The sequence below is a fragment of the Ranitomeya imitator genome, chromosome 2 (genome assembly GCF_032444005.1).
Source record: "Ranitomeya imitator isolate aRanImi1 chromosome 2, aRanImi1.pri, whole genome shotgun sequence".
Classification (NCBI taxonomy): domain Eukaryota; kingdom Metazoa; phylum Chordata; class Amphibia; order Anura; family Dendrobatidae; genus Ranitomeya; species Ranitomeya imitator.
This window is the reverse complement of record NC_091283.1, coordinates 768,838,473-768,862,491: the sequence shown is the minus strand read 5'-3', so window position 1 is coordinate 768,862,491 and position 24,019 is coordinate 768,838,473. Positions and strand designations below refer to the sequence as shown.

The 24,019-nt window shown below is 44.6% G+C and overlaps 1 protein-coding gene across 2 annotated transcripts in view; it reads left to right on the top strand.

The window, feature by feature from the left end:
• TBC1D12 (TBC1 domain family member 12) overlaps positions 1-24,019 on the top strand; it is a 130,863-nt gene that overhangs the window by 34,573 nt on the left and 72,271 nt on the right. For both annotated transcript variants that reach the window (XM_069753458.1, XM_069753457.1), the window contains exon 2: positions 21,607-21,730. In XM_069753458.1, coding sequence (XP_069609559.1) covers positions 21,607-21,730 — 124 coding nt within the window. The remainder of the gene's footprint in view (positions 1-21,606; positions 21,731-24,019) is intronic.

Sequence of the window (24,019 nt, the reverse complement as noted above, 5' to 3'; positions counted from 1 at the left end):
GCTCCGTGCCCGGTCACCTCACTCCTGCACTGCATATTATCAATGGCCGGGTTCTCTGTAGCGAGCATAGTTACAGCCTGTGTAGTGGCTCCGTGCCCGGTCACCTCACTCCTGCACTGCATATTATCAATGGCCGGGTTCTCTGTAGCGAGCATAGTTACAGCCTGTGTAGTGGCTCCGTGCCCCGTCACCTCACTCCTGCACTGCATATTATCAATGGCCGGGTTCTCTGTAGCGAGCATAGTTACAGCCTGTGTAGTGGCTCCGTGCCCCGTCACCTCACTCCTGCACTGCATATTATCAATGGCCGGGTTCTCTGTAGCGAGCATAGTTACAGCCTGCGTAGTGGCTCCGTGCCCGGTCACCTCACTCCTGCACTGCATATTATCAATGGCCGGGTTCTCTGTAGCGCACATAGTTACAGCCTGCGTAGTGGCTCCGTGCCCGGTCACCTCACTCCTGCACTGCATATTATCAATGGCCGGGTTCTCTGTAGCGCACATAGTTACAGCCTGTGTGGAGTGGCTCCGTGCCCGGTCACCTCACTCCTGCACTGCATATTATCAATGGCCGGGTTCTCTGTAGCGAGCATAGTTACAGCCTGTGGAGGGGCTCCGTGCCCCGTCACCTCACTCCTGCACTGCATATTATCAATGGCCGGGTTCTCTGTAGCGAGCATAGTTACAGCCTGTGTGGTGGCTCCGTGCCCGGTCACCTCACTCCTGCACTGCATATTATCAATGGCCGGGTTCTCTGTAGCGAGCATAGTTACAGCCTGTGTGGTGGCTCCGTGCCCCGTCACCTCACTCCTGCACTGCATATTATCAATGGCCGGGTTCTCTGTAGCGAGCATAGTTACAGCCTGTGTGGTGGCTCCGTGCCCGGTCACCTCACTCCTGCACTGCATATTATCAATGGCCGGGTTCTCTGTAGCGAGCATAGTTACAGCCTGTGTAGTGGCTCCGTGCCCGGTCACCTCACTCCTGCACTGCATATTATCAATGGCCGGGTTCTCTGTAGCGAGCATAGTTACAGCCTGCGTAGTGGCTCCGTGCCCCGTCACCTCACTCCTGCACTGCACATTCAGTGGCTGTGATCTATGCGCACTGACTGCATAGCCTACTTGTGTGAAAGCGCTATATGAGGAGAGCTTCTAGACAGGATGGCTGTACAGTCAGTGCGCATAGAACCCGGCCATTGATAATGATAAACTCCTTATTAACTGCGCAAGAGCGGCCGGGAACACCATAGTGGCCGTAACTATGGACACCCGAGTGACTGCAGTACGTTCACATGGGGTGAGTGATGCAACTACATAAAGTATTCAGAATGTCTAATTTGAGGTACAGTAATTACTAATAAAAATATTTCACCTTGTACATATTGAAAAGCTATATTTGCGATGAGACTACCTGTTTAAGTAAAAATCAACAGACTGTGTCTATTTTGCTGGTGAAAAATAAACATCTGCTTTAATGTTTTAAGACCGTAGTAGAATGAGATGCTTTACAATCTGTTATGTACAGTTTGCTACGTAATTGCATTAGTTTTGTGTGTTTTTAATGTGTAACGTCACAGACTGTTACGTTGCTTTGTAATTGTTGGACATTGGAAAACAGATCGTCTGCTGGAAAATAACACTTGAGGCTTACCAGACCAGAGAAGGCTGTGTCCTGTTTCCATCATTTCTCTGTGCACATGGAAATTTCCAGTTCTGGCTTCTCAGACAGTTTGTGACACTTTATTACATACAGTTGTGTGAAAGTGTTTGCTCAATTCCTGATTTCCTATTCTTTTGCATGTTTGTCACACTTTTAAATGTTTCAGATCACCAAACAAATGTAAGTATTAGACAAAGATAACACAAGTAACCGTAACCACAAAATGCAGTTTTTAAATGAAGGTCTTTATTATGAAGGGAAAAAGAAATCCAAACCTACAGGGCCCTGTGTGAAAAGTAATTGCCACCTAAAACTAAGAAATGGATGGGCCACCCTTAGTAGCAACAACCGCAATCATGCAATAACTGGCAATGAGTCTAACAGTTACAACAGTTAGGGTATGTGTCCACGGGCCGGTTTACATCCGGATTAGCTGCAGATTGGATGCTGTGTACAACCGCAGATGTTGCAGCAAAGTGGAGGGGATTTTATGAAATCCCGTCTCCACTATAATAATAATAATCTTTATATAGCGCCAACATATTCCGCAGCGCTTTACAGTAACAGTTTCAAACACAACAGTCATAAGTAACAACGTTAACAATACAATAATTAAAGTGAAATAAGACGACCCTGCTCGTGAGTGCTTACAATCTACAATGAGGTGGGGGAGATACAAAGTACAGGTGTGTATTTACAATGATGTATTTACAATGATGGTCCAGCCATCTTCAGGGGGTGGGGGATAGATGGAGATAGTGAATGGGCTACACACACACAAACATAAAATGACTTTGATTAGTGAATGTGATAGGCCGCTCTGAACAAATGTGTTTTGAGTGAGCGCCTAACACTATGCAAATTGTGGATGGTCCTAATATCTTGGGGTAGAGCATTCCAGAGGATTGGCGCAGCGCGGGAAAAGTCTTGGAGTCGGGAATGGGAGGTACGGATTAGTGCAGAGGTTAGTCGAAAGTCATTTGCAGAGCGCAGCGGTCGGCTAGGCCGATAGACAGAAATGAGGGAGGAGATGTATGGGGGTGCCGCACTGTGGAGAGCTTTGTGGGTGAGAACAAGTACTTTGAATTGTATCCTGTAATGAACGGGCAGCCAGTGTAACGACTGGCGAAGAGCGGACGCGTCCGAGTAATGACTAGCCAGATGGACGACCCTGGCTGCTGCATTAAAGATAGACTGGAGTGGGGAAAGTTGAGTAAGGGGGAGGCCAATTAGTAGAGCATTGCAGTAGTCCAGGCGGGAGTGGATCAGGGCGACAGTGAGGGTTTTTGTTGTTTCCATGGTGAGAAAAGGGCGGATTCTAGATGTTCTTTAGGTGTAAGCAGCACGAACTGGCAAGAGATTGTATGTGGGAGGTGAAGGAGAGATCGGAGTCAAACAAAACACCCAGACAGCGTGCCTGCTGCCGGGGTGTTATTATGGTGCCACCCACGGAGAGGGGGCACTATGCGTGCGAACACGCACCTGGCGGCCCTGCGTTTCCGGACATGCGGCGCGTCTTTTTAGATCGCAGCATGGCCGTTTACCTTGCGGCGACGCTCTGTCGCCACAAGGTAAATCACAGGGCCATATGCATAGGGTGCGGAGATTCCGGATCTGTGCAATGAACACATCCGGAATCACCTCAAGTTCAGAAGGGGGCGGCACTTTGGGCAGAGCGGGTTTTCCGCCGTAAATCCAGACAGTGGACATGCACCCTTATGTTGCAATATTTTGGTGCTGGGGAACTCTTTTGTGGCCCAGCAGGGCCCCTTTTTGAGCCAGTTTTACATATCCGACTTTGCCAATCCTGGTAGGATCTGCGATGTCTGGTCCGTATTTGAGTTTCGTCACCCAAACTCAGCATCCGCATTAGTGTGTATGAGACTGACGAGTTTGGTTCAAGTCAGATCATGGAAGTCAGATGTGTGAATCTGCTCTTGTAGGGTAAAACCTCCCGAGTCCATATTGCTATCAGCTGAAATCCACAGCAGATTTTTCACTGTTTGCATTTGGTCTTACTCAAGTGGTTTTCTCAGTGCAGGATGTCCTATACCATCACCTCCTCATCAGTGGGGTTCTGGCTGCAGAATTGCTTATGCTCAGCTGTTCTTTTTTGTATTTTCTTGCACTCTGTCACCCGCTAAAGCTCCCTCTATCTGAGGTGGCAGGAGAAACGTCCATTAATTTGTGTTTTTTTCAGGGGGCCTGTTTAAAGCGACTTGCATTTTCCATCCCAAAATGGGAAATCCTGTTAGAACGACGTCCTGATCTGACCGAGATGAACGTGAGAGAATGGGATTAATTTAGCAAAGCTATAAAAAATGAAAAAAAAAACTTGTTGTCCATAGCAACCAATTGGAGCGCATTTCATTTTTGATACATGCTGCTCAATCTATGGACAGCTTGTACCACTCTCTGGCTGTATTATATCAGCTAGGTATGTTTGACTCTGGAACGCTATTAGTTCCGGTGATGTGAGGTGACACTGGGGTCATTGCAGGCTGTGACCTTTCGCCAGATGAGTTTTCAACTTCTGTCTGCAATTTCCTAATGTGGTGGATAATCGGATATGTAGGGGCACAGAATTCCAGGATCAGGGATACTCAGGAGAAGTCTTGGAGGCAATTGGTTAGGTGCGTATAAGTGATGAGGAGAGGAGGTCTTTAGAGGGTATTAGGAGATTCGTTCAGAGGAGACCGATTTATGGACGGCGGTGTAAGGGCAATGTTAGTTCGAACTAGATTAGGAGCCATAGAATGCAAGGACTGCAAAAACGCTGTCAGTTTTAGGCCGGCGTCACACTCTGCGTATAAAAATACGGTCCGTAATTTACGGCCGTAATACGCAGAAAAGTCCCCAAAATAGTGGTCCGTATCTCCTCCGTAGGCAGGGTGTGCTTTTTCTTTCTCCTTCCTAAACCCGACATGATATGAGGCATGGTTTACATACAGTAAACCATCTCATATCCCCATTTTTTTGCATATTCCACACTACTAATGTTAGTAGTGTGTATGTGCAAAATTTGGGCGCTCTAGCTATTACAATAAAGGGTTAAATGGCGGAAAAAATTGGCGTGGGCTCCCGCGCAATTTTCTCCGCCACATTAGTAAAGCCAGTGACTGAGGGCAGATATTAATAGCCTGTAGAGGGTCCACGGTTATTGCCCCCCCCCCCCCCCCGCTAAAAACATCTGCCCCCAGCCACTCTCTTCCCATTCCCGTGTAGCCGTGGGATATTGCGCGGGAGCCCACACCAATTTTTTCCGCCATTTAACCCTTTATTGTAATAGCTAGAGTGCCCAAATTTTGCACATACACACTACTACTAACATTAGTAGTGTGGAATATGCAAAAAAAACGGGGATATGAGATGGTTTACTGTGTGTAAACCATGTCTCATATCATGTCGGGTTTAGGAAAGAGATAGCAAAAGCCGGCAATTGAATTACCTGCTTTAAAGCTATCTAGCGCTGTATGAAATATTAATATGTATATACATATATGTGTCTCAATATATATACCCCTATTCTATGTGTATACATTTACTCCACCTATTCTATTGTAAGCTGTCAGTGTGATTTTACTGTACACCGCACTGAATTGCCGGCTTTTCTCTCTAACAGCGCAGCGTATTTCTCGTAAGTCACACTGCTGGTCCGTGTGTAATCCGTATTTTTCTGGCCCCCATAGACTTTCATTGGCAGATTTTTTGCACAATACGGTGACAAACGCAACATGCTGCGATTTTCTACGGCCGTAGAAGACCGTATAATACGGATCAGTAAAATACGGCAGATAGGAGCTGGGGCATAGAGAATCATTGTACCGTATGCAATCCGTATTTTCAGCACCTCTCTTACGTCCGTAAAACTCGCTAGTGTGAGGCCGGCCTTAGGTGGAGAGAAAAACAGGTTCAGCAGGTGAAACTCATTTATTTTTGTGATTTTCCCCGCCCCCACCCAAGTTTAAAATATCTTGGTCTCCTCACATGAGGATGGATGTTAGTATTAGTACTGTAAATCTCTGCGGAATATGTTGGTGCTATATAAAGATTATTATTGTTATTATTATTAGTACAGTTGAATTAATTTCGTGATAATGTGTGAAAGTAAACAAGTCACAAGACGGCCCCATGTATGTGCAGCTATCTGGCCACGTGACGAAGGGGAAAGACGTGGGGAGGAACTGCTCATACAGACAAGTTGTGCTAGTGTGACTGATGAGCAATCCCTTTATGTGGAATGTGTTTACTGGGAGTTTTCCTAATGAGCGCGCATCATCTCCGTTACAAGAAATATCATTTATCATACTCTTTCAGTGTTTCACGACAAGTTTTTACAACATTATAAAAAAAAAAATAGGCGGAAGCTATGTAAAAAACAAAAAAAGGATGGGAAAAATCACAGCATGCTACATTATGTTTTTTTTCTTCACCAAGATGATGCCCCAGCGGACCCCATTATAGACTGATCAGTGGGTTGAGTGGCCTTTGTGTCCTCACAGCTGTGAATTGTTTTATTGCTCCTTTGTCAGAACAGACAACCAGAATTGATAATGCAGATGTGAGCAGAACCCAAAGGCTTGGAGATCGCATGCTCAGGGCAGTGAAGGGTAAGCTGCTAACAGAGCCCGGGAGAACCAAATCACTCAATCTAAATTTACAGTACCCGATCTGTATCTTATAAATAAGGAGAACATCCAGAGCATCGATGAAAACTAGGTAACAAAGTTTATTTAATGATCCATATAAAAGTTAAAATTTGTTTGTGCCACAAAGTAACACACACAAGATGATGCTAATCAAATGCTGAAAAACACCCACAGCGCTGCAAAAGAGAAAAACCCCATGATTTAATAATGTCAAATAATGACAAACCATAGCAAATGGTCTAAATTAGGTAAGCCAGCTGCACAGGATCTATAGTCATGGCCACAGACATCCCGAGAATATGTCTTAAGTATCGCTAAGTTCCATAACAAGTAAAAGGAGTCTGATGGACAAAAGGCCAGGCTTACCAATAAGGGAGACAGCCGGAGAACGGACCCCGACGCGCGTTTCGCGGCAGCACCGTGCTGCTTTCTCAAGGGGAAAGATCTGTATCTTCCCCGACATCGTTACTATGTATCAATAAATCCAAACTTCTACAAAGAACTTCCCCGGTAAGGGGGATAATGAGAGGTCGGGCTATTTTGTTATCACGGTTACAGAAGGGCAATGATTGGAACGTTTCTGGTATAAAACTGAAAAATATTTAGAATTGAGAGTCCTCAGTGGTTGATACCTTTTAATGGCTAACTGAAAACTGTGGTATAAAATAATAATTTATACTTTTGGTCTGTATCTTCGTTTGTGTCTTGGAATGAGATATTGTCGGGGTGTGTCATTCTGTGTGATTCTAACTATTGTTCCTAGCAGGAAAGGGATGGACCTGGTCGCAGTCATTATCCCTCCCCTCATTCGGAGATCCTTCTGATAAGTACTAGGTGCCAGGCCCCAGATTCCGTCCTCACATATTTACATTGTAACATTTCTTCTGTGCTGCCTGGAAATACTTTGTCCCAGAGTTTATTTTTACCATGTGCACATGTTAAGTGTTTGCAGAAATTTCTGCATCTCTGCAGGAAAAACGCCACATAAAATACGTATTTCTGCTTCGTTTTTAATGCATTTTTTTTAACACGAGATTTTTTTTTTTACAGATTTTTCTCCACTCATTAGTATGGGTGTGATCTGCAGCAAAACTTGTAACCATGGCAGCACCAGTCCTGCTGAAGACCCTCCTTGCTACTCCTATGAGGCTCAGCCACAGATCACCATAGTAGACTATAGGCCACGTTCACATGATCAGTATTTTCCATTAGTATTTGTGAGTGACATGTTTCTATTCTACTTCTTCAGTGATTGTTCCACTCATGATTTTGGCTTAAGGTACCTTCACACTAAACGATATCGCTAGCGATCCGTGACGTTACAGCGTCCTGGCTAGCGATATCGTTCAGTGTGACACGCAGCAGCGATCAGAATCCTGCTGTGATGTCGTTGGTCGGGGTTAGAGGGCCAGCACTTTCTTTGGTCGCTGGCTCTCCCGCTGACATCGCTGAATCGGCGTGTGTGACACCGATTCAGCGATGTCTTCGCTGGTAACCAGGGTAAACATCAGGTTACTAAGCGCAGGGCCGCGCTTAGTAACCCGATGTTTACCCTAGATACCATCCTAAAAGTAAAAAAAACAAACACTACATACTTACCTTCCGCTGTCTGTCCCTCGGCGCTGTGCTTTCCTGCACTCACTGTGAGCACAGCGGCCGGAAAGCAGAGCGGTGACGTCACCGCTCTGCTTTCCGGCCGCTGTGCTCACAGCCAGTACAGAGAATCAGAGCGCCGGGGACAGACAGCAGAAGGTAAGTATGAAGCGTTTGTTTTTTTTTACTTTTAGGATGGTATCCAGGGTAAACATCGGGTTACTAAGCGCGGCCCTGCGCTTAGTAACCCGATGTTTACCCTGGTTACCGGCATCGTTGGTCGCTGGAGAGTGGTCTGTGTGACAGCTCTCCAGCGACCAAACAGCGACGCTGCAGCGATCCGGATCGTTGTCTGGATCGCTGCAGCGTCGTTTAGTGTGAAGGTACCTTTACGCATACTGATGTAAAATACTGACCACATACTGAATGTGTGAACGTGGCCATATACTGCAATACTGTATTATTATAGTAGAAGAGATCAACCCCTCTAACGGTGGTGACCTGTATAATCAGATTTCCAGGTCCTTTTCACCACACAAAAACAAAAAACGAAACCCATAAAGCAATGGCGGAATTACATTTTTTCCTCCATTTCATCCCATTTGGAAATTTTTTTTCTTCATGATTTTCAGTGTATTGCATAGCAAAATGAATGTGTCAATCAAAACTATAACTTTTCTTGCAAAATTAAGCAAATATCTATTTGTTATAGCTCTGTATTATTATTTATTATGCTTTGCTTATATAGCATTTTCCGCAGTGCTTTACATACATTACTGCCACTGTCCCCATTGGGGCTCACAACATAAACTCCCTGTGGAATGTGGGAGGAAACCCAGGCAAACACGGGGAGAAAATACAAACTCCTGGCAGATGTTGTCCTTGGAGGGATTTGAACCCCGGACCCCAGCACTGCAAGGCTGCAGTGCTAACCACTGAGCCTGAGCCACCATGCTGCCCCATAGAAGAAGGTGAGAAAAAACACAAACCGAAGCGCAAGGCGAAAAATTCCTTTGTGGGTGGCTGCAAATCTTCATTTATTCCATTCAGTAGAATAATAAGTCCAGGCGTCTAGATGTCTCCTCAGTCACATGTACAATGGCAGGTTTGGCCATAAACACAAGGGCAATATTGTGAAGAGATTTCTCTGATCGTTCACTTCCTTTTTGGCAGAGATAATCTGTCTGCTGCGGTGGTCATGGTTGTATTGTGCATGTGACATTACTGTTCATTTGTTCTTCTTCTTACATTGGGTACATTGTTGGTAGCACATCACCTGGTTATGTGGGGCGATAAACTAGCGTTTTGGTTGTTTGGGTAGTTGGCGTCATGTTTACACATGCCAATGATTGTTCACAGTCTGTAAAGTGACTTTAAAGAGGTCTTTTCATTATTAATTTTTAGAAGTACACTGCTTGGTGGGAGATTGACAATTCCGGCCGGTGGCATGTTGGAGCTGCTGACCTGAACTGTGGACTCTTTGATTCTGCAAGCCGGGGCAGCTTCGGAGGAGTTCAGAGGGACGGAAGCTGGCCGGATCTATTGATGCTGTAACACACGGCTTAGTTGTTACTCTCATTGCCTAGGAAACCAGCCACCTCTGATAGTCTGTATAGGTGGCCAGTAACCTAGGTAACACACTGTTGACTATAGAATTGAGAGGATATTTAATAAGGGGAAACTTGTGAAGTTGCTTGTTTGTACAATATAATTGTGAACTGTAGCAAGTCTAATCATAAGTGTGCTTTAGTGATGAGTGAGCGTGCTCGGATAAGGTGTTATCTCAGCACGCTTGTATCTTGGAGTATTTTTGGCGTGCTTAGAAAAAAAAAAACCTCTGGCCGCCGCGGCTGTCAAACAACTGTGGTGTCGAGAGTATTTTTTTCAAGCACAAGGAAAATACTCAATTAGGACACGAGAGTGCTCACTCATCACTAGTGGGCTTCAGTGAAAGGTGAAGTAAGAATCCACAAAAGAAAATATTTGGCTTAGAAGTGGATATACAGAAAAATCCACAATGGTCACTGAAATAAATTGAAAATTACTTTTGTCGATTTCAGGTTATATTTACTGAATATCAACTAATGAAAATCTGACGCTGCTTTTGAATTTTGGGTCAACAGAAAATTAAAAAAATAAATAAATAAAAAAAACTAATGAAAACGGCCTAGCTAAAAATGATGGTACATAACTTTATATTTTGTTGCACACCCTTTTGATGCAATTCCTGCAAACTAACGATTTGTGTAACTCATTGAGACTTCAGGTACTTTGGCCACTCATCATGATCAAACTGATCCGCGGTCTCAGGCGTGAAAGGCGCCTTCTCCAGCCGGCAGGGTTAGCTCCGTCCACAGATATTCAACAGGATGTAGATCAGAGAACATAGAAGCCACTTTCAGAATAGTCTAATGCTTTGCATTGAAATGTTCTTGGATGTTTTCTGCTGTGTGTTTTGGGTCATTATCCTGTTGGCAGACCCATGAGTTGCGACTCAGACCAAGCTTTCTGACAGGGGGCAGCACATTTGGCCAGAATGCCTTCATAGTCCTCATATTTTGTTGTACTAGGGTAGGTGCACACGGTCAGTAATTGGCAGCGCTTTGGACACAGCATGTGTCGTCCGCTCCATCCAAAGCGCTGCCGTCTTTTGAACGCATGTGTTCATTGAACCGTGCGGATTCACCGCGTCCAATACATTGTATGAGCGAAATTTATCTTACGGAGGCTCGCATCTCCACAAGATAGACATGCTGCTGTCTGGAAAGCCGCGCCACACGTCCGTCTCCGCAGATAAGCTGAGGTCGTCTGTGCACGCATAGTGGGCATGGGATTTCTTGAAAATCCCATCCACTATTCTGTAACTTGTGGATGCTCCAGAGGTACGCAGGGTCCAGCCCGTGTGCACCTACCCCTATGCACAGATTCAAGGCACCTTGTGCAAATGCAGCAAAGCCGCCCCAAAACATAACCGAGCCTCCTTGATGGTTCACAGTAGCTACAATGTTCTTTGTATGTTTGTTTTGAATCTGTGAACATAGATCTGATGTGACTTGCCAAACTGCTCCTGGTTTCTCATCTGTGTTTACTTAGAGTAATTGTTTTAATTAACAGTACACATGGAAATAAGTAACTTTGTAGATTATATGATCAGAGAAATGTTCTCCCTTCTCTTCCTGGACTGATCATCCACTCTCAATTCTCCATAAACTCTGTATTCCGTGACTACAGGCTTTTCTCATTACTGAGATAGGAGGCGGCAGTTGGTGCTTTTAACTCTATAGGGAGGATCTGGAGGCGGACGCAGGCCTTCTGCTGCAAGATCTGCTCTAGAACATCACTTACCGTTCTCCATGGAACTCTATGAGCACCAACTGTCAGCACCTATCTCAGTAATGGCTATGTCTGTACTCACTGAATACAGATTTTACACATCAATTCAGAATTTTAAGAATGGATAATCAGTCCGGAGGAGAAAGAGGAGTTTTCTCTAAGAAATGATATAGTACAAAGTTTCTTATTTTCACATATACTGCTGATTTATGGGAAAAAAAGTGTCATTCCCGAAGTGCCAGTGACATTGTGTAACTGCAGTAGCTATTGTTTGCCCTTATCGGTCATAAAGATTAGGTATGCCATTTACATTTAGATATGGCTATAGATTATATATGACCTTCCTCATCCAAGCGTCTACAGTATACACATTGCAGGGTGAATACGCCTGCCTCCCCCCATGTCAGAGAACAATTTGGGTGTGTTGATGGGGGGTGAAGGGCATCAGCACTTAAGACCAGGCAATCTAAACCTCTTCCCTTTACACCTTTACCTCTCAGCTGGTTCCTAATGCAGAATTGCTCCCATTTTTCTCTTACACATGTGCCCACGATCAGGAATAGTAGCGTTTTGGCTTCCAAAACGCTGCGTTCTACATTGCACTCTTTTAATGCATGTGTTTTGTAACCAGGGCTGTGGAGTCGGTAAGCCAAACCTCGGACTCCTCAATTTCCATGACACCGGACTCCACAAAAATGGGCTCTGACTCCACGACTCCGACTCCACAGCCCTGTCTGTAAATATATGGATTACGCACATGGGAATCTCCACTACAGAAATTGACATGCTTCCGCTTCATGAGTTTATGCAGCGTTAAAAAGCACAGTGGGCATGGGGCGTCTATAAATCTCATCCACTGTGCTTGTAATGTAAAAGACTGCAAAAATACGCTGCGTCCAAAACACTGCTATTCCTGATCGTGGGCACGCAGCCATAGATTTTGCTTCAGGTTCAGTGTTTTTCAGGACTTTAAAGGCATGTTTCTCATGTTTGTGCGAATGTGCTATGAAATCTATGGTATATTTTTATTTTTTGGATGTCATACTCTTGAGTGGTTTCTCTCATAAGTCGAATATGCAGGACATCTCCGTTTTCTTATTTGAACAGATGGCTATATTTGCAGGACATCCCGAGCGATGTCAGAGAGTGATGTCTAAAGTGAGTCATGGTGAATGCAGCATTACTAACCAAAGCACCACTAGATTTATGCTAGAAATGCTGTATTGTGGAGACTTAATTTTTAATGTTCCACTTGTGATGCCTTAGGTTGCACATCTGTGCCACGGGCCACGTGATGCACGGACTGACAGCAGACTCATAACCCAAACTCACCAGCCTCCGCTGTTCTGATGAGCCCAGCGGCCAGTCCATGCATCCATTCGTCTGCACTCAGACCACGACACACATGTGAATCCTGCATTCATTTTCTGAATGGTTTGCATAACCCCCCAAAAAACTATTAAAACACATTTCCTTCATGTTATTGTAAGACACCCACTTTAATTAAAGTTAGCCCAACTACAGGAGTACAGTGCACTTATCCTCTGCAGCGAATCTTGGCTCAACAGTCATGAAAAAATAGCTGGCACGAGACTGCCGAGCCCAGTGATTGGCTGCCACAATCACATATGCTGTAGTTGTGATGTCACCACTGCAGCCTGTTAGCAAAGACTATGGGCAGCGGTGAACTGGCAGCATTTGGACCTTAGCTGAGTACAGTGCATCTTGTTGTTTTTGTACTGGACAAGCCAGAATACACAAGATAATTGTTCCAGAAACCTCTTGAACCCAAACTGGCCAAGATTAAGATTTGTTAATGTTTTGGACCCTTTCCTGCTTTTTGGCATTTAGAAGTTTTCTCCTGATGCTCTATAAAGAAATCTTGACATAAATGAGTGGTGGTGCTGATAGTAGCCATCTGTGGGGGCCAGAATGGAGCCAATAGTACAGAGTAATCTTTCCATGTCTCCTTGTATTACAAGAACGGCCATACTGCTGCTGAGATGGCCCTGACTCTCCAATACAAAATGAGCTGTTTGATGGAAGTACTGGAAACGGGTCCTGGGGAATCCGATTACTGTTCCTTCTCGAAAGGGGTTGTTTTTAACTAAACATCTTAAAATAGTGTCCAGGAAATGTCCGAGAGTGAATATTGGCTCATCAGCATTTAGGAGTCGTAGCTGATCAAGGGGTATGGAATGGATTCATGATCTAATTGTCCCAAGACTGGCTATACAGTAGAGACTGCTGATATTTCTCGGAAAGATTTATTCTGTGTTGATCTGTGCAGGAGACGAAGTTAACCCCTTAATGACTGCCAACATGTGTGGTGTTTTTTTTTTTTTTTTTTTTTTTTGGGGGGGGGGGGGGGGGTGATATTAAGGGACTTTATTCTATAGGTTCATCAAAAGGCTGAAGTGTATATGTCCAACCCCCCCTCCAGTGCTTTCAGCCTCCGATCATGACTGTTTAACCCGTTCCCGACCTGTGACACAGCGTATGCGTCATGAAAGTCGGTGCCAATCCGACCTGTGACGCATATGTTGTCACAGAATGATCGCGTCCCTGCAGGTCGGGTGAAAGGGTTAACTCCAATTTCACCCGACCTACAGGGACATGGGGAGTGGGACTTCAGCCCAGGGGGGGTTGCTTTGCCCCCTCCCCCACCCCCTCCCCCCCCGTGGCTATGATTGCTCTGACTGGCTGTTGAAAGTGAAACAGCCAATCAGAGCAATTTGTAATATTTCACCTATGAAAAGTGGTGAAATATTACAATCCAGCCATGGCCGAGGCTGCAATATCATCGGCCATGGCTGGAAACCCTGATCTGCCCCCGCCACCAATCTCCTCCCCAGTCCTCCGTCCTGTGCCGTACTGTGCTCCGTCCCCCCCGTCCTCCTGTCCGCTCCCCCCGTCCTCCTGTCCGCTCCCCCCGTCCTCCTGTCCGCTCCCCCCGTCCTCCTGTCCGCTCCCCCCGTCCTCCTGTCCGCTCCCCCCGTCCTCCTGTCCGCTCCCCCCGTCCTCCTGTCCGCTCCCCCCGTCCTCCTGTCCGCTCCCCCCGTCCTCCTGTCCGCTCCCCCCGTCCTCCTGTCCGCTCCCCCCGTCCTCTTGTCCGCTCCCCCTTGCTCTGATCCACTCGCCCGTGCTCCGATCCCACCCCCTCATAGTTACCAAGCCTCCCGGTGTCTGTCCGTCTTGTCCATGAGCGCCGCCATCTTCCAAAATGGCGGGCGCATGCGCAGTGTGCCCTCCGAATCTGCTGGTCGGCAGATTTGTTCCAGGTACATTTTGATCACTGTGATAAAACCTATCACTGTGATCAAAATAAAAAAAAATAGTAAATGAACCCCCCTCTTTATCACCCCCATAGGTAGGGACAATAATAAAATAAAGAAAATGTATTTACTTTTATTTTTCCACTAGGGTTAGGGTTCGTGCTAGGGTTAGAATTAGGGTTAGAGCTAGGGTTATGGTTAGAATTAGGCTATGTGCACACGGTGTGGATTTGGCTGCGGATCCACAGCGGATTGGCCGCTGCGGATTCTTAGCAGTTTTCCATCAGGTTTACAGTGCCATGTAAACCTATGGAAAACCAAATCCGCTGTGCCAATGGTGCGGAAAATACCACGCGGAAACGCTACGTTGTATTCTCCGCAGCATGTCAATTCTTTTGTGCGGATTCCGCAGCGTTTTACACCTGTTCCTCAATAGGAATCTGCAGGTGAAATTCGCACAAAAAACACTGGAAATCAGCGGTAAATCCGCAGGTAAAATGCAGTGCCTTGCGGTTAGTGTTGGAGTTAGAATTGAGGGGTTTCCACTGTTTAGGCACATCAGGGGTCTCCAAACGCAATATGGCGCCACCATTGATTCCATCCAATCCTGCGTTCAAAAAGTCAAATGGTTCTCCCTCCCTTCCGAGCCCCGACGCTCTCAAACAGTGGTTTACCCCACATATGGGGTACCAGCATAATCAGGACAAACTGGGCAACAACTATTGGGGTCCAATTTCTCCTGTTACCCTTGCGAAAATAAAAAATTGCTTGCTAAAACATAATTTTTGAGGAAAGAAAAATGATTTTTTATTTTCACGGCTCTGCGTTGTAAACGTCTGTGAAGCACTTGGGGGTTCAAAGTGCTCACCACATATCTAGGTAAGTTCCATGGGAGGTCTAGTTTCCAAAATGGGGTCACTTGTGGGGGGTTTTTACTGTTTAGGCACATCAGGGGCTCTGCAAACGCAACGTGACATCCGCAGACCATTCCATCAAAGTCTGCATTTCAAAACGTCACTACTTCTTCTGAGCCCCGACGTGCGCCCAAACAGTGGTTTACCCCCACATATGGGGTACCAGCATACTCAGGACAAACTGGGCAACAACTATTGGGGTCCAATTTCTCCTGTTACCCTTGTGGAAAAAAATTGCTTGCTAAAACATAATTTTTGAGGAAAGAAAAATGATTTTTTATTTTCACAGCTCTGCATTCTAAACTTCTGTGAAGCACTTGGGGGTTTAAAGTGGTCACCGCACATCTAGATTAGTTCCATGGGAGGTCTAGTTTCAAAAATGGGGTCACTTGTGGGGGAGCTCAAATGTTTAGGCACACAGGGGCTCACCAAACGCAACATGGTATCCGCTAACGATTGGAGCTAATTTTTCATTCAAAAAGTCAAATGGCACTCCTTCCCTTCCGAGCCCTGCCGTGTGCCCAAACAGTGGTTTACCCCCACATGTGAGGTATCGGTGTGCTCAGGAGAAATTGCCCAATACGTTTTAGAATCCATTTTATCTTGTTGCCCATGTGGAAATGAACAAATTGAGGCTAAAAGAAATTTTTTGTGAGAAAAAAAAAAAATTTGACTTTTTCATTTTTACGGATCAATTTGTGAAGCACCTGGGGGTTCAAAGCGCTCACTATGCATCTAGATAAGCTCCTTGGGGGGGAGGGTCTAGTTTCCAAAATGGGGTCACTTGTGGGGGAGCTCCAATCTTTAGGCACACAGGGGCTCTCCAAACGCGACATGGTGTCCGATAAAGATTGGAGCCAATTTTTCATTGAAAAAGTCAAATGGTGCTCCTTCCCTTCCAAGCCCTGTTGTGCGCCCTAACAGTGGGTTCCCCCCACATATGAGGTATCTGCGTACTCGGGACAAATTGTACAATAACTTTTGGGGTCCATTTTCTCCTTTTACCCTTGGGAAAATAAAAAAAATAGTTGCTAAAAGATCATTTTTGTGACTAAAAAGTTAAATATTCATTTTTTCCTTCCATGTTGCTTCTGCTGCTGTGAAGCACCTGAAGGGTTAATAAACTTCTTGAATGTGGTTTTGAGCACCTTGAGGGGTGCAGGTTTTAGGATGGTGTCACTTTTGGGTATTTTCAGCCATATAGACCCCTCAAACTAACTTCAAATGTGAGGTGGTTCCTAAAAAAAATGGTTTTGTAAATTTCGTTGTAAAAATGAGAAATCGCTGGTCAAATTTGAACCCTTATAACTTCCTAGCAAAAAAAAAAATTTGTTTCCAAAATTGTGCTGATGTAAAGTAGACATGCGGGTAATGTTATTTATTAACTATTTTGGGTCACATAACTCTCTCGTTTAACAGAATAAAAATGCAAACTTTGAAAATTGCGAAATTTTCCAAATTTTAGCCAAATTTCCATTTTTTTCACAAATAAACGCAGAAATGATCGACCTAAATTTACCACTAACATGAAGCCCAATATGTCACGAAAAAACAGTCTCAGAACCGCTAGGATCCGTTGAAGCGTTATTACCTCATAAAGGGACACTGGTCAGAATTGCAAAAAACGGCCAGGTCATTCAGGTCAAAATAGGCTGGGTCATGAAGGGGTTAAAGGGAACGTATGATCAGCTTCTTGCCGTCCGAGCCATGGGCAGCATAACTCAGAGCCTGGTTGTGTGATTGCAGCCAGGCATGTTTTACCCTGAGGTGCCCAACTGAACGTGAGCTCCAGAAGCTCCTGCCATCCATGATGGTTATTGGTCCTCTCGCTTCCTGGTAGCTTCAGCGATCGTTTCCTCCCTCTCCCTTCCTTTTCTCTCTACAGACACTCGAATATCTGTCTACTGATTGTTGGGGGGCTGACCAAGTATTTTTAACATGACTGAGCAAAGGATTCACCCTAAAGCCATAGACTGCTAGCCAAATGAAGTTTCTCCCAGCTCCCGATATCTATGCCTGCTTGGCTGAGTGTGCATGTGTTCTCAGTGGGGAGAGGGCAGTAAGTCTATCCAGGCTTCTCGCGAGGTGGGTAATGTGCTCTCCCCTGACAACAAAACAAATACGCATACTGAAATCCAACATCCCCGATCCTTCTTTCTTTCCTCAGACATCTGCCATTGATTAGATTATTGTCCAGTTTTCGAGAATTCAGCATCTCCATGTAATATTCATGTATCGTCCCTTTTAGGCTTGGCTCACAATCCGTTGAGTTTGGTCAGGTTTTTTTGGCAAAGCTGGAAGCAAATGATGAAATGTGCAGTTTTACGCGCTTGTTTGTTTTTTTGGACATCCACCATTTCACTGTCATCAAAGGACATCAGACACAAAGGAAGAAACTGTCGTGTTAGTTTTGTTATCTTTTTTCCTTTTGATGCTTTACTAGACTGGAGAAAAGCGGCTGTTGGACCCTACAGATGTGAACAAGCTTTTCTTTTGCCCAAGTTCTGAATTGATTGGATGATTTGACAAGAAAAAGGTCAAATAATAACAAAAAGGGAGGGTGAGTCCTGGGGTTGTCTCCAGTGCGCATAGTTTCTGCAGGGCTGTATGGGACGCTGGTGTTTTGACACATGGTTTCACTCAGATTTCGTGGAAGAAAAAGAGAAGAGGAAATGGCTGTGGTAGATCACAAGGATTTGAGAAGAAATCACATACCGCTCTCCAGCAAGGAGGGAAAGTGAAAACATCATTTGGATGACCTATTTTCCTTGGAAGAACTGAAACTCTAATAATAATCTTTATTTTTTATATAGCGCTAACATATTCAGCAGCGCTTTACAGTTTGCACACACATTATCATCGCCGCTGTCCCTGATGGGGCTCACAATCTAAATTTCCTATCAGTATGTCTTTGGAAATGTGGGAGGAAACCGGAGTGCCCGGAGGAAACCCACGCAAACACGGAGAGAACATACAAACTCTTTGCAGATGTTGTCCTGGGTGGGATTAGAACCCAGGACTCCAGCGCTGCAAGGCTGTAGTGCTAACCACTGCGCCACCGTGCTGCCCATAATAATAAGTGCAACCCAGCAGTTGTTAATGAAGGACTTGTTATCTTCAGTTTCTGATGAGACATCACTTCCATGATACTTTAGTAACTACAGCGGCCAGATCTCACCACAGATGGGGATGGCACATTTCACAGCATTTCGGGCTACATCATTGAACTAGTCCTCTAGGCCATTCAAATATATTTGCAGAAGGCAGAAGGAATACTCGTAAAAACTGAGCTTTCTGGAAATTAGCTGAAGGACTGCTCGCCATGATACATTTCAGCTAAAGAGGTTAATAGATGCTGAAAGCTGAACAGAAGCTGTAGTTTTACAGGGATTTTTGTACATGCATGCCAAAATCTGCACCAAGTCATTGCTTTTCACTGTAGGAAACGTATTTGGATTTTAACATGTTTTTATGTAATTAACAGATGCACACAAATTGTTAAAATCATAACGAATACTGTGGAAACCTACAATATCTGCTTGACAAATGCGCGGCAGTGTCCTTTTTTTTTTGCCACATGAAATGGCACAGTAGAGACATTCATGAAAGAAACTTTTGCCATGCGGGTTGTTGTATTAAGGGAAAAAAAGGAGCCTATGGCTGGCAAATGGCACTGTAAGCCTTTACATGTGTCCAAGGTATATGTTGGGGGAATTCTTCCATCCGATGGACACAGCAAATTGCACTTTGGAAAGACCCCTATAGGAAAGACAAGTTTGCATATATTCAGACAGCCAAATGTTATGGTTATTGTGCACGTGATTAATTTTGCACATGAAAAATTGCAACATGGGCTAGTCTCGTCCATTTTAGGGTGGTTTCACATTTGCGGTTTTTTTTTTGCGGTAAAAAACGCAAAAAAAACGCATGCGTTTTTTCCCCTATATTTAACATTAAAAACGCATGCGTTTTTTTGTATGCGTTTTGACGTGTTTTTGCAACACATGCGTTTTTTTCTGCATGCGTTGTGTTGCAAAAATGCAACATGTAGTATTTTTAGCGGCGTTGTTTTGCCGCAAAAAAACGCATGCCTTTTTTTGCGGCAAAAAAATGCATTGCTGTCTATGTAAACGCATGCGTTTTTAACCACATGCGTTTGCATGCGTTAAAAACGCATGCGTTTAAAAAAAAACAAAAAAAACACACTGATAAACCACCCCACACCATAAAATTGATAAAGGGATCCTAACCCTACCCCTAACCCTAATCGCTTTAAGGGTAGGGTTAGGATCCCTTTAGGGTTAGGGGTAGGGTTAGGATCCCGTTAGGGTTAGGATCCCTACCCCTAACCCTACCCCTAACCCTAGCTCTTTTTGTTTATAGTGGGTTTTTTACTTTGATGATTGGCAGCTGTCACACATTTATCTGCATGCGTTTAAAAAACGCAAACGCATGAAAAAACGCATGTAAACGCGTCAAAACACCGCGTTTTTTTTCACCACATGCAAAAACGCATGCGTCAAAAAAATGCAGCGTTTGCACACGTTTACATGTGTTTCTTCACCATGCGTTTTTAAAAAAAAAAAACGCATGCGTTTTGAAACGCAAGTGTGAAACCAGCCTTAGAGACAAGATATTGCATGTTTAAATGGTAGGCATCTCCATCATGGAGATGGGCAACGTGAAGCAGCACGTGGACCCGGCAGATTAACCTGAAATAAGAACTCGTACTGTAACTTTTAACAGGCGTGATTTTTTTTCTTTCTTGTAGCCACAGTCAAAGCTTTTGTCATCAAGCAACCCCAAAAACTTGAGTTAATATTCCAGGCTCTTTGGCTGCTTTTGAGTTTGTTGAGGGCTGTGGCAACAGCGGAATAGGAGCTAGTTTTGGGTGGAGTTAGAATTTGTAGAAATCCATTAACTCGCGCTCTAAAAAAAAAAAAATATATATATATATATATATATATATATAACAATATGAAAAAAATAAGAAAAGCAGCACAAAAAATAAAGAAAAGAGTGGACTTTATTGCCTGAACGGCGTGGCGCGAGTTAATGGATTTCTACAAATTCCAACTCCACCCAAAACTAGCTCCTATTCCGCTGTTGCCACAATGTGTGTGTGTATATATATATATATATATATATATATATATATATATATATATATATATATATATATATATATATATATATATATATATTTTTATTTATTTATTTATTTTTGGATAATATATTAAATATCCAGAACTTTTTTTTTCTGCCTATTGGACTAAGAACTTACCAGAAGGTAGTTCCTAACTACCTGATTGTTCTGCCCAGCGCCGAACTATTTCAGCTCAGAATGATTGCGGACCACTCCTGATAGCGGTTCTTACAGTGACGTGAGTTTGACAGAGCAGCTCCTTCTCTTCTCTATTGGTCAGGTGTCACTGCCGATGTCATGCTGATTGATGGTCTGCTCCCCACTGCCTCACTGCAGGGAGTAAGCTGGCAATCAGCATGACGTCGGCAGTGACGCCCCATCAACAGAGCAAAAAAGAAGAGCTGGTCTGTTAAAATCAGATCAAAGGAAGCGGGAGAATCACCACCTGAGCCGGAACACATTGTCACAGGGCAGAACAGCCAGGTAAATGGCAACTACCTGCAAGTTCTTAGCCAGATAGGCCAAAAACCTCATAGTCCTGATAAAGATTAGAACCGTAAATAGAATATAAAATATATTTACGGTATATCAATATATGGTTCCTATTTAGTACGGATGTTACCATTTTACTGCAGTAAATTTGTTCTTGCTAATTCTTGACTGTGAAGGGGTCGGAGTGTAGATAAATAGGCATTGTAACCATGGTTTACTGACCCCACAGCCCTGCTTCTATCCGCTGAGATTACTACTTTTTGGAAAAGCAGCTACTGATGCTTTCTAGTGTAGGAGAGGATAGCCTGAGGATCCATAGTTAGTTGTGACCTTCATTATTATACTGTATTTGTTTCCCGCTGTACAATATTGTGTTATGTGATTTTGCACGTTACATGCTATTTCGAAAAGAGGTATTCAGATAATTGTTATAAATTATTATTAAACCTTTTGTGCTAAGAGGCAGTGTCACAGTCCATTCATTGATGACTCGTGTAGCTCTATGGCTAAACAGGTATTTAATACACGTCTCTTTTCTTCCAGGAACTTCTTTTCTAAAAGATCAAAGGACCTCAAATCCGCAGCATCGAGTGCTCCTGGCTGGAAGCTGTTTGGTAAAGTTCCTCCTAGAGAGAACTCTCCGAAAGACTGTAAAATCATTCAGCAGGTGAGCGGCCCCCTTGTGTAGACGCCATCCCTGTCCATATAGGATACGCCATGACATGACAAGTCTTCGCTGTGCGATCCTAGACTGGACACACAATTGTTTAGTGTGCTCTCTCTGTTACAGACGTAAGCATCACTTATCTGCACTGTAAGTTTCCCAAAACCTGTGTTCTGTATTAGTAATTTTATTTTCGTTTTCCTACTGCTTTCTGAATTTATTTTTTTTAGGGTAATATCAGACTTAGGCTACTTTCACACTAGCGTCGGATTCGGCCCGTCGCATTGCGTCGGGCCGAGATTCCGACGCTAGCGTTTGTTGTGCCGCACAACGGAGGCAGCGTATGCATTTCTCCGGCGCATCCGCTGCCCCATTGTGAGGTGCGGGGAGGTGGGGGCGGAGTTCCGGCCGCGCATGCGCGGTCGGAAAAAGCGGTCCGTCAGCTGTAGAAAATGTGAATAGGTGGGAAAAACTGCAACATAGTAAAATCCACAACACTAACTTTATCTGCTACATGTGAATAAGTCTTTGAATATGGCCTTTAACCAGCCCTCCAGTCTCATTACCCTCGTATGTTCAGCAGTTAAAAATCAGTCTTCTTTTTAATTTCATTATTTTGCTCATTTATATAGCCCCAATACTTCTACACTGCATTACAGACATTATCATCACTGTCCCCATTGGGACTAACAATCTACATTCCCTATCAGTATGTCTTTGGAGCGTGGAAGGAAACCCATGCTAACATGGAGAGAACAAATAAACTCCTTGCAGATGTTTTAAGCTCTTCCTCTTCAGCCCTTCTTCCCGGCTGCTCTGTTGATGGGACGTGATTGCCTACGTCATGCTGATTTGATTCACTACCGACTTCACGCAGTTAGACAGCTAGTGTCGTGCACGGACCCCAAACACAGATTTCTTCAGGAAGTCTGTATTACGGTTCGGAATCTGCACCCTGAACATCAGAGGTTTCCCACGCTGTCATCTGAATGACAGCGTGAGAAACACTGTCAGTAAGAACTGTACCATCGCTCAGACAGCTGTTAGATTACTGCATGTGAGCCAGCAGCTATGACCGGCCATTAAAAAGGTTACCTATTTTTAGGCTCAGGGGGCCAATATCCATGACCCCTTACCAGACTGAGAATACCAGCCCCCAGCTGGTATGGGGTGTGGACTCCACATAATTAAAAAGTATTTAAATAGTAATAATAAAAAAAACACAGCGCGGGACCCCTCTATTCTTGATAGCCAGCCATGATAAAGCTGACAGCTGGGGGTTGCAATCTGCAGCTGTCAGTTTTGTCTGCTCTGGTTAACAAAAATAAGAGACCCCCACCTCGTTTTTTTAATTTATTTATAGCATAGGCGGTGGCTGATGAACTCTCATCACCGTACTTCGGCTCCCGCTGCTATCAGCAACAGCAGGCGTACGCTGATGAAAGAAGTACTCATTAGCCGACGCCTGTGACCTTTGGTAACCTTCTTACCGCCAGACACATCATCCGACAGCATGGAAACCACAGCTCTCTATCCAGCGGTAACGATCTTACCGCCGATCAGAGCCCGTGTTTGCTGCTCTGTCACATAGATGACAGCATGGCAAACAGGTGTTCGGTCCCCTCGGTCATCTGAATAGGGTTGGGGTACTAGTCTGGTACCCAAACCAAACTTTTTTTTTTTTTAAATGATCGGCTGAACCTGAACATCCACGGGGTTGCCGATCACTATTAAGGACCTTTGGTGACATCACAATCATGTGACGTTAAGGATTCTTTATTGTGGAAGTCTAGAGGAACTGAAGCGTAGACACACTGGTATATAGTGTAGGCGTTAGAGGGAAGGGGAAAGAACTGTGCAGTTTCTCTAGACCCCCGCTCTCTTAGAGGCCCCCAGCATTTCTAATCTGAGGTTAAGACTGCTTAATGGGAACCTGTCACCCCGTTTTTTCAGATTGAGATATAAATACTGTTAAATAGGGCCTGCGCTGTGCGTTACTATAGTGTATGTAGTGTACCCCGATTCCCCACCTATGCTGAGAAATACATTACCAAAGTCGCCGTTTTCGCCTGTCAATCAGGCTGGTCAGGTCGGGTGGGCGTGGTGACATCGCTCTTTTCTTCCCCAGCTTTCCGTTGGTGGCGTAGTGGTGTGCGCATGTCGCAGTGACGAATCCACTGCGCGCACGTGAAGCAAAAGCGCGCGTTCTGCGCTATTGCCCCTGTCATCGGTGGGGGCGGCAATCTTCCTGGGGCCGCGCGTGTGCAGATGGAGTGCTCTGCTGCACGGGGC